The 12,039-nt window shown below is 44.2% G+C and overlaps 1 protein-coding gene across 5 annotated transcripts in view; it reads left to right on the forward strand.

The window, feature by feature from the left end:
• The window catches only part of nbeab (neurobeachin b), a 216,993-nt gene that overhangs the window by 160,216 nt on the left and 44,738 nt on the right, over window positions 1–12,039 (forward strand). For all 5 annotated transcript variants that reach the window (XM_077540847.1, XM_077540848.1, XM_077540849.1 and 2 more), the window contains one exon: window positions 10,469–10,609. In XM_077540847.1, the coding sequence (XP_077396973.1) occupies window positions 10,469–10,609 (141 nt within the window). The remainder of the gene's footprint in view (window positions 1–10,468; window positions 10,610–12,039) is intronic.

Here is a 12,039-nt window from a genome sequence, read left to right on the forward strand (position 1 = left end):
TACTAGCCTCCATGTAAGATAGATGACAAATGACAAATTATCCATAGAATTGCAGTGTTGCAGAATCTTGAAGTGATGAAAGGATACCCTGTTATTGTATGGTTGTTTTTATTTGCACTTAATTGTGCGATTTTAGACCAGAGCCATGAACACCCTACGACCCTGAGAGTGAAAATTTTGTGTTGTATGTTTTTTCTTTGTAAAATGACTGGGCAAAGACAGCGGATCATTCCAGCACAAACTTTGGCCTGCTTTACTTGTTTCTCTCTCTCTCTCTCTCTCTCTGCTCGCTGCTCGCTGACCTGGAAATAGTCACATTCCTGACTCTCATCTCTTTACTGACTCACTTTGTCACGTTGATCCTCAGCATTTTTTTTTTTTTGTCAATGGTTTGCTCGAATTAAATTCTGGTTCATGGGCACACTAAATAGCACAAGACATTGTATTGAAAATATTAGGGACAGTAAAAAGCAAAAATAAATTGTATAAGCATTACGTTGTAGCATGTCAAATTTTGACAAAGGAGTAAAAAACACATACAATATTTCTGTTTTCAAATGCAAGGAGTGAAATGAGTTTATGATAGAGAAGACAGAAAAGCTAATTCACTTTTAGCCGCTTTTTGAACGTGACAAGCATTCAAACACACAAAATGAGAACACTAGCAAGGAGCATGCGGGTGATAACCTCCGTCACCCGACTGGCTAGGCCACACCCCCTTAAAAGCACACTTACACACAAATGTACCACATTAGCTTAATTCAACATTATGAAACGATTGAGTTTCTTGACATTCTCTTTTACTGTATCATGTTGTTATGTTATGATGGGGATGTTTGTAGGTGGCTTATTGGAATAGCATTTCAATTCATTCATGTCAATGGTGCCAATTGAATTGATTTAATATGATATTTGTAGTCAATGGAACGTGTAGCTTCCATTTTTATGAGTCCACTTTTGCATCTGTCCTGCTGGATGCACGCACGTGTGCACGTCCATCCCTCAATCCCCTCAAGCCGTGCGCATCCTGCTACCTGCCCGCAGGCCGACAGTTATGTATTGTAATGTATTCGGGTGACATCCTCCCATGCTGTTTACAGGGCCGAGCTGCCTTCATTAGCATGAGTTCACAGGCCCGCAACACTTGACAGTTGTCCTTGGAGCCCCGTCGCTCTCCGCGCTCCCCCCCCCCCCCCCCCCCCCCGCAAGTTCGCCATAATGGATGACATGCTGCAGAGCCCGTACAAGACCTCGCAACATTAGCTACACGCGAGAATCAAATGTCACTTTTGGGGAAGTGGCTGGGAAGGCAATTTAGCCTCGATACAAATAAACGTCTTAGGTTTCATTTGATGTCATTTGGATAAGCGCCTATCAGTCTACACGAAATGAGATGGTGAGCTGCATCTTCAATGCAGGTAACACACCTGCGTGCGCGCGTTCCTTTCCCACGCTGCAGAAAGCGCGTTAACGTCTCATTTGTCACGCTCTCGCTTGAGTGACAGCATTGTTTTAACGTCTGCGCTTAACCGCCGCGCGCCGGCAGGTATTCCGCTCACCTGCTCGCCAACAATTACCTGCCGCTTGCTTGGCTATTCAGCCGGCTGCGAACGGCGCTGCCCGCAGGCCCGGGCGCCGCATATTTGGATGGCAGCTCGTCATCAAGCCTCAAGCCTCGGATTGTAATGATTATTTCCTGATGACATGACGTGCGGCTGACGGATGAGGAGAAAGCTGACGATCCTCATTGCTGTTCAGTCATGTGATGGGAGTTTTTTTTTTTTTTTCCTGAAATCGGCAGCGTTTGCCTGGTGTGAGTGCGCTATTCCAAATATTTGTCATATATACAGTATATAATATAGTTAACTAGACTAATAGCAATTTCTGGAGAAATTGCATGGGTGTGCTGAATTGTGAAAATTTCAAATTATTAATTATGGTTGAATGACAAATGAATAAAAAAAACCATGAGGTGCATCCAGTTTAAGTTGGGATTCAAACTCTCACCTCCTGTTTACAGGTCAAAGCTCCGCACCACGACCAGCAGATCGGCAGTGATTGAAATAATGACAGAGGTATAAGTTCCGATATTTTTTGTGTAGCTTCAACGCATCCGTGACAGTGGACTACACTTCAGACATTTTACAACTTGCCTTACGTGTATAAATTATATGCTTAATGAGGCTTACAGGAGGAAACTTGTATATGTTGTTATTAAAGAATTATAACAGTAATTCAACAAAAGAGGCCTCCATCAAATCAAGTATTTGGGTCGAAGGAAGTAAGCGAAAAAAGAAAAAGGTGGACTTCAAAGACGTCATACGACATACATCCGCTTGGAAAGAAAATAGTGATCACACATGAATATGATTTTAATGTATTTTTATAAAAACATAAATTGTTGTGTTTTAATACGCTTCCATTGTGTAGCTCTGGTATACTGTATGTTGTTAAAATCAGGACATAAAAACCAAATCCCTGAACAAAAATTCATTTATATTAAAATTCATGATTAATGATTAGTGGTGTCAGTGCTCATCAAATAATGGTGGGTCAGTAAAAAAACAAACAAACAAAAAAAGCACCAAACAAGTGCTCATTTAAGAACTGCACCAACATTTCTATATGCACCCCCATGTATCTCGTTAAAAAGAAAATCCATTCTTCAACTAAAACAAAAATGCAAGACACACCGAAACGCAAGAAAACCATGTGATTTCTCCCATCCAATCAGAGAAGAGATGGCGTGTAGTGTCATGTAATGCAGAGAGAACTTGTCATCTCGTACCCCCTCCTTCCTTCCTCCCATTTCCTCTTCCCCTAATGGATCTTTTCTTCGCCCTCCCTCGTGCGCCACTCGTTTGGTCGTATGTGGAGCACATCTGCTTTGTTTTGAGCGGCCGCCACTCTGATTGCATGCGAGCGCGACTCCCGACGAGGCGAGCGCAAACGACTCTGACGTGCCCCGACGTAGCAACACGCTGCCGCGTAATTCCTTGTGAAATCTCGAGTGCGACACGCGCGCCTGTGTGGGACACGTTGCCGTTTTGCAACGGGAACGCACGGATGCTCGGCAAAGAGTGAAGTTTGATCATATTTGCTTGTTTTTATTTCAGCAGGTCATGCTTATGATATCACGTTGGTGTTTTGATTACTATGCTATGTGAAGTTAGGGAAAAAGGGACGTACGTATTTCGATATGATAATTTTTAGGTGTGACAGGACTGGAGATGTGAATGTGCGTACTGTAAGAACATGTTTTTTGCTCCTAATCTTGTGGCAAGTCTGTTTTAGTGCTCCCCTTATTTCTTTAGCTGAAGGACTTGGTCAACACTTGAAATTTCTTTGTTTTTTTTAGTCGGTTGTTGTTTTTGTAAGGCTAAACAAATTGTATCATTTGTAGATTTAGAGCACGTACTCAAAAGGCCAATACATTAGGTAAACTTTGGCTGGTAAAAATGTAAAATACAGTGACAATAAAAATGGCTTAGAATCAATTTTAACGGTTAATAAAAACACTTTATACAAAATGAGGCTTAAAAAATGGTGGGAAAACGAGCAAGAATTTTGAGTTGAGATTTTTTTGTTTTTTCTTATTGCTACCAAATTTTAACCACAAAATCCAGACGCAAAGCATTGGCGACAAACTTTATTGACTTGACATAAAACGTCTCCCACCAACATGTTTGCTTTAAAAATTCTTTCCCCAACTTCACTTTCGCCTGGCAAGATGGAATTTGGTAGACATGTCTAGTGTGAGTAGACTCCACAAAAAAGTCTCAAGAAGCCATGCCAAAATATGCACAGGAAGTCTGCCTACTTGGTTTGAGGCTGCCATCATAAAGTCCTTTTGGCCATTTTGAGATTTTGCCAAATTTTGAACTACTTATGTGAGATGCTGTCGCTAAATTGTGAAACCTTTTCTTTTTGCATATGGGTGGAACATTGCAGCAAAGTTTTGATGGTGCTGAAAAGCTCCGTTCTCCAAGAGCCATATTGGACCAAAAGCTTGTGTGCCATGTGGGGTTCCACCATAGGCGCCCCCTACATGTATAAATGAGTAGTTACAATAATTCCACTCCAAGCACTCGGTTTCCTTTCAAACGCTGCCATAATCTGATCCAAGTCGGGGGCATGCGAGGGGCCCTCCGCTCAGCTTTAATTGAATTTGACTTTTCCGCGGAGACTAAAGATGACTGTTTATTTACTTTTTCCTGCACAATGTGTATGAGCCTCTCAGTTGACTTTACACGCCATCACTCCCAGGGCCAACACTTGCGCGATTATGACATGCCGAGCGAGGTTTCCTCTGCAAACGCGGCGTGTAAGTTTGGGCTTCATTTCAAAGAACACTTGACTTGGTTTTCACATGGTTCCATTTAAGGTGTCGTTTTCCTGGTGTAAAAGTCAGTCAGAAAGCCACAGCAGAAAGTTGAGTCATCACGAGACTGCTGTTGACTTTGGAGGGACAAAAAAAAATTATTCCATGATTCTACCATTGTAAAGTTTGATTTAATTTGAGGACACTTGTCGATACAGCATGTTTTTTGTCGGGTTAGCCACAAATTGGGTAGCTGCTATGAACATTGATCAAAAACGTCATCTTGAATCCAGATTTCATCATCTTCTGAGCTCCTGTCATGATACTTATTTGATTTTTATTCTGCATTAATGCTGTTGGGTTGCCAGATTTGTGTGTGCTATAATACACTTTCAAAATCCAAACAAGTGGAACACTAGCATCAACATTCTGATTTTCAAATGTAATTTTGTTCATGTCAAAGTCGTGTCTTTTGTCAATTTTAGCCAAGCAAGTTCGAAAACTGGTGACTCAAGTCTGACTCGTGAATTAATGACCAACTCCATAGTCCGGTTCGGTTCGAATGGCCCACTCTACTTTTTACGTTATTCCTCCCTCAATGCAACCAAAATGCTTCCAGAACTCAATCAGTTGTCAGCTTTAATGTGTTTTGTTTCAACGTTTGCGGCCAGCCATGTTGCGTGTAGCACCGCCGACCGCAGCCGTCGTCAAGCATCTGTCAGGTGAACGTTCCCCAAATATGACAGCAAGCCCCGACAAAAATAACATCTGCGGCCTCGCTCGCTTTTCCTGGACAGCAAAATCAAAGCGTTTCCCCTGCGATCAAGCAGAGCGCGTTTCTTTTTTGGTGTTTATGCTTACGTAATGCGGCTTTTTTGGAAGATGTTTTGGAAAAGGATGAATTGGATCATTTTCTTCGTTTCGTTTTGTGGTTTCAGGCAAGAGGGCAATGGCACCGAAATGCAGCCAGGAGTGTAGTAGGGTGTCAAAACAGGTCTATGGTCTCAAAACAGGGTTAGGGTTTCATATTGGAGTTCTAAGTCAAAAAAGAACAAAAAAATGTCACATTTTCTTTGTGAAATCTTGTAAAGATGAGGGTTGATGTCACATTTACCAGTGTAGAGTAACCTCCAGTCTGCACACACATCTCAGCAGCTGAGATTGGTAATAAAACAAGAGTAATAATAATTTCATTTGTACCTGCTTACCAACTTTTGAATTATTATTTTTTTTTTTAAACTACGATGTGCGAGACGCCTTGCGCCCACTCGGAGACGAGACGAGTCACATGCGGCTCTATTATCACCTCGTAAATCCACGCGGATCTCAATAAACCGCGTGGCCAGATGTAACTCGCGACCCAAACGGCTTCATTTGCTCACGTGGCAACTCGCAGCCAAGAAAGCTGCCATTGATTAGCCGACCACGAGCGCCCCACCCCCCACAATCCACCGCCATCCTTCACTGTGACTGACTGGGTCATGCCGAGTGTATTAATATTGACCGCCGGCGTGCCTCTCGGGCTTTGGTATTGGCAGGATTGATTGATAAGGCAAAGAAAGCAATTTATCGGCCGCTAAGCGTATGCTTAATAGGAGCCATTCTGTGGCCTTCAAGAAGGCGCCGCCGATGGGAAAGCACAGCCAAAGGGCAAAAGCCGCCGTTTTATGTCTTCAATACGACAATAAAACATGACAAATGTCAACCACCGGCTTCTTTGGTTTCAACTGTTACAGGTTTGACTTCATCTTGTTTGGCATCTAATATTTGAATTTGGAGGATGTTTCTTATAATGAATGAAAAATATCGAAGAGACTAGGGATAGATGGTTTTATTTTGAGTTATCAGGTACTCGTGGAGTTTGCCAATGTCAGCCACCGATACGTCAGGGCAAAAAACTGACATCAAGTAATTCTTCCACAGCAGTAGTTGGCGCTATACTGCGGCAGTTTGGCACATCAGCAAATCATCATTTGGGTCAGAACGAAAGCTCTTTGTTCACAGTATTTTTGTATCACAAATACTAGAGGTATCGATTCTCAGTGTTGGTGAGTACTCAGAGTAAATATTCATATTGTTATCAGTCTGAAAAAAAGTGATATGGCACATCAAAGAAGAAAAGATGTTGATGATGGCGGTCATGAGCAGCACTGGTGCCCCAAAACTCATTTGTAAAAAAATATACAGTATAATAAAATGTAGTAGTAACAGTAATGCCAAAGAAATGTTGTTGCAGATGACGCTAAGGTTTCAAATTAGGGTGTTAAGCCTGGGTTAGGTTTTCAAGTATGTTTGACGGTTTCAAGGTTACAATTTAAAGCCAAGGTTTGGGTTTCAAATGACGTTTTTTTTTAAAGATATGTTTAGGGTTTCGAATTAAAAGGTTTAAAGATGGGGTTTCAAGATGGGAGTAAAGGTTTCAAACTAGGATTTCAAGCAAGAGTTAGAGTTTCGAATTAGTGTTAGAAGCAATGTTTGGGGTTGTAATCCAGAATTAGGGTTTGTAATTAGCGTTTCAAGATCATTTTTAACCTGATTTTGCTCAACTAGCAGTTTCGATATTTTATAGTAATAATAACTACATTGGGAAATTAGGTGGTAAGGGTTTTAAGCTCAGGTTTGAAAGTAGAATTTCAAGGCAGGACTATGGTTTGAAGGAAAAGTTTAGGTTTTAAAGTAAGCTTTGAAGCCAGTGCTTGGTTTTAAGCCTGAGTTTGGATTTCTATGTGATGGTTCTGTTGTCTCTCTAGCAGTTCCAGAGTGTGGCAGGAGGCGGCGCCAACCTCGCAGGCAGAGGCCTGCTCCCACACCTGAGGCTCATCACCCTGATGAGCCAACAACCTATTTAACCAGCCCCTCCTTTGGTTCTGTGCCGGAACATTCCCTTGCCATACCTGCTACGTTTGCTTGTCTCCTCCTGCCACACCCTTGTTGTGTTCTAGTCCCTGGTCTCCGGCTTGTAGTGGTTTTTTGTTTCTCGTTCTACCGGTCTATTAAGACGGCTCTTTCTGTTGCTACTTTGGTCCCTAGTGTTTTATGTTGCTACTTTGCGCTTTAGTGTTTCTTCATCCCTGAACAAGGTGATTTTTGGTTGCTACTTTGTTTTCTAGAACTTTTTCCCTGAGCAAGGTGATTTTCTGTTGATACTTTTGTGAACAATAAACTGTGGACTTTGTCTCTCACTCTGCATCCTGGGTCCTGGCCTTGCTTTGCCTCACGGCACATAACAGAATGTTCCGGCCTTAATGGACCCAGCAGAGTCAGAGCGCTTAAGGAGTGCGCTTTCGGCACAAGGAGCACTTGTGGGACAACACCAATCAACCCTGCAACAAGTGATGGACCATCTACAGCAACTCACCACCAGTGTGGACCAGCTGAACAAGCAGATGGCAGCCATGAGTCACCAACTGCCGTCGTCCAGCTCCTCTGGTTGCTCGCCCTCTCCATCGGCGGCAACCCCTCCAGCCTCCCAGCCGTCTTCTCCCAGAGAGCCATTTATTCCGATTCCTGCTAGGTATTCTGGAGACTTAGGCACATGTGCTCAGTTTTTGCTACAATGTAGATTAGTGTTTAACCAGCAACCCAGTACTTATGCTACTGCCCAGTCAAAAATCGCTTTCATTATGAGTCTGTTATCAGGACAAGCGGCCGCTTGGGCCTTGGCAATCACAGAACAAGGATCGGCAGTGCTAAATGATTATGAACAGTTTACCGGAGAAATGAAACGCATTTTTGATCACCCGGTGCGAGGCAAGGAAGCAGTTGGCCAGTTGCTGGATCTGCGTCAAGGTAGCCACTCTGTCTCTCAATATGCATTAACTTTCCAGGTTCTGGCAGCCAGTAGCGGATGGGGGGACTCTGAGCTACAAACTATTTTTCAAAAGGGGCTCGCTGGGGAGATAAAAGATGAGTTGGCTTTAAGGGATGAATGTAACTCACTAAATGACCTTATTACATTAGCAACACGGATGGACAATCGGCTCAGGGAGAGACGGCGGGAGAGGAAGATGGACATGGCTCGTCGCTCGTCAACTTTCTCACCGTCCAGCTCAACCGTCATGGGGAACTCCACCGCCTCATCTCCGAGCACCGCTCCTGAACTCCATTCCAGCACGACACCTCGCGACGAGCCCATGGAGTTGGGCAGGGCTCGACTCACCCCTGTCGAACGACAGCGACGCATGAGGAGCCGACTGTGCCTGTACTGCGGCCAGGGGGGCCACTTCTTGGCAAGCTGCCCCGAGTTGCCAAAAGCCGGGGCTCACCAGTAGGAAGGGAGGCACTGGTGAGCCGAATATCTTCCCCCTCGTCCTCCCAAATACAGGTACCAGGTATGATTCACACGACACTTTGCTCGTTACCTGTCCAGGTGCTGATAGACTCCGGAGCCGATGACAACTTCATAGACATTGACTATGTTAAAAACAACAATCTTTCCCTGACTCCACTGACCTCCCCCAAGAAAGTTCTTGCAGTCGACGGGAGGCTTCTAGAAAGGGTTACACACAGAACCACACCCATTAAACTGACACTCTCTAGTAACCATCATGAAGTAATTGAGTTCTATGTGATTTCCTCCCCCCTCAACACCGCAATTCTAGGGATTCCCTGGTTGAAGCTGCATAACCCCCACATAGACTGGTCCACAGGCACAATTCGGAACTGGAGCAACTATTGCCATGCCCACTGTCTAAAGTCAGCCCTACCTGCCAGGGGTCCTAACTCTCCCCACTACTCAAAAGATATTGACCTAAGTAACGTCCCCAGTGAATACCACGATTTAAAGGCAGTTTTCAGAAAGGACTTGGCGTGCTCCCTTCCCCCACATAGACCCTATGACTGTGTTATAGAACTGCTCCCTGGGGCTCCACTCCCAACACACAGACTATACAACTTAACCAAACCCGAACGGGAAGCAATGGAAAAATACATCACCGACTCATTAGCTGCAGGACTTATAAGACCGTCTTCATCTCCATTAGGCGCAGGGTTTTTCTTTGTGGAAAAGAAGGATAAAACTCTGCGTCCTTGCATTGACTACACTGGCTTAAACACCATCACAGTTAAAAACAAGTACCCTCTGCCGCTCCTGGACGCTGCATTCAGCCCTCTCCACAATGCAATGGTGTTCACCAAATTGGACACCCTGCATACACCGTGAATCGCATCCTTGATGTCCGCAGGCGGGGCAGGGGGTTCCAGTATCTCGTCGACTGGGAGGGGTACGGCCCGGAGGACCGCTCCTGGATCTCACGTGCCCTCATTTTGGACCCGCAACTGCTGCGTGAGTTCTATGCCCGTAACCCTGATAAGCCTGGTCGAACGCCGGGTGGCGTTCCTTAGGGGGGGGGTACTGTGATGGTTCTGTTGTCTCTCTAGCAGTTCCAGAGTGTGGCAGGAGGCGGCGCCAACCTCGCAGGCAGAGGCCTGCTCCCACACCTGAGGCTCATCACCCTGATGAGCCAACAACCTATTTAACCAGCCCCTCCTTTGGTTCTGTGCCGGAACATTCCCTTGCCATACCTGCTACGTTTGCTTGTCTCCTCCTGCCACACCCTTGTTGTGTTCTAGTCCCTGGTCTCCGGCTTGTAGTGGTTTTTTGTTTCTCGTTCTACCGGTCTATTAAGACGGCTCTTTCTGTTGCTACTTTGGTCCCTAGTGTTTTATGTTGCTACTTTGCGCTTTAGTGTTTCTTCATCCCTGAACAAGGTGATTTTTGGTTGCTACTTTGTTTTCTAGAACTTTTTCCCTGAGCAAGGTGATTTTCTGTTGATACTTTTGTGAACAATAAACTGTGGACTTTGTCTCTCACTCTGCATCCTGGGTCCTGGCCTTGCTTTGCCTCACGGCACATAACATTCTAATTAGCATTTAAAACCAAGGTTAGGATTTCAAGACCAGGTTTTAGTGTTAAATCTGCATAGTCATTTCCAGTGTTGGTCTTCAGCAGAGTAACCGATTGAAACCGATGAGATGCGCCGGGTGTCAATGGGTCAGTCGGGGTTAATCCACTCTTCTGTGGTATGATGTTCGACAGGGTCCAATTTTGGGGCCCCTTGCTGTTTTCGTTTGCCACCTGGATTTGCTTTTTCTTGTTGTCTCACGTCTTCATTGTTCTTTTTGTTGTGTTTGTTTCGTTCGTCGCAGCCCGTCGGTGCTCTCAACCCCAAACGTGCCGCTTTTTTCGCCGAGCGCTTCGAGTCGTGGGCCGACGACCAGACGCCGCCGTGCCACTACCGACGCTACTGCTCCACTGCTGCCTCCGCGCTGCACTGGCTCGTCAGAATGGTGAGTTAGCGAAGCAAAGCGAGGGAAATTTCGACTACATTTCTGGTAATCCTCAGATTCTCTTTGTGTTGAATATTTTTCAGATCTTTAATCCTATTAGTAATTCATGCCAGCTTTGTCTTGTGTTATTATCATTGTTGAGGCAACTGGAACAGTTAATTCTCTAAAAAAAAAAAAAAAGGGAATCAAAGTCTACACATCCCTATTAAAATGCTTGGTTTTGTGAGGAAAAAAAATACAGTGAGACCAAGAAAAATAATTTCAAACCATTTTCGACCATTTCCTACACTATATATATATATATATCTATATATATCTACTAGCGATGTAACAATATCCAAACATCACGATAAGATATTATCACGATATGAAGGTCATGATATGATAATTATCACGATATTGTGGGGGTGTTGGCGAGCTTTAAAAAAGGTCACAATATTGTAAAAGAAAAAAAAAGAGCTCATACCAAAAAATGCACAATTTTGTGCTTTTGTACATAACAGCAATGCATATAAACCACCTACAATCTCTAATTATATTGAGGCGCTTACTTGTTAATGCACGCACACATTGAGTATCTCCCCATACTGACTCGCTTCAAAAGCATATTACGTTCCCTTTCATCTGACAATTAGCATAGATTTTAAACATAGAAGGCCAAAACATCCCTAATGAAAATTAAATTGCACTAATAAACTAGCCACCAGAGGGTGCTAGAACCTGACTTTTTTTTAACAGATGTGTTCCTCTTAAATATTGTGAACATGACGACGACGATATTGTGGCAGTTTTAATATCACGATATTGCCCTTATCGTTACATCCCTAATATCTACTTAGCCATGAGTTGTTGTAATAAAAGTTGTTGTTCCTATTAATTCCCATCAATTCTTGTTAATTCTCATGAAAAGTTTCCAACTTTGAAAATTATGCAACCCTAATGGTGAGTGACGATAAAAAAATCAAATAAAAAAAAATTAAATCTTGTGCGCACCCCCCTCTCGACAGCCTCTCTCCCCGTTCCTCAGTTAGCGTTAGCACGTCGTCACCTGTCAGGCCCGATGACGCCGTTACGTCTCCATTGGCGGCCCCCCCCCCAAAAAAAAAACACATTTCACAGGCCAGTAAAGCGGCATATGTGCGCTAAATAAAGAGTGGCTGGGTAATGATTTGCAGAGGACGGGGGGAAGTCGGGGGGGTGACAGGTTTGTGCGTTTCAGGCTTGCAGGCTTGTCCATCACGCTTCCTCAGGTCCTCGTTTACTGGAGGACGAGGAGGAGGAGGCGGCGGCACAAGTTGTTTGTGGAAGTCGGAGAGCCGAAACCCCCCATCATTAGTGGGAAGGGGCTGCTGATGAACTGGGGAGCTTCCCTTGACAGCGCCGAGATTGGCCTCTACGGGTTTGCTCCCACACTTCCTTGCTTCCTGTTG

Source organism: Festucalex cinctus, chromosome 13 (assembly GCF_051991245.1).
Source record: "Festucalex cinctus isolate MCC-2025b chromosome 13, RoL_Fcin_1.0, whole genome shotgun sequence".
Taxonomy (NCBI): Eukaryota; Metazoa; Chordata; class Actinopteri; order Syngnathiformes; family Syngnathidae; genus Festucalex; species Festucalex cinctus.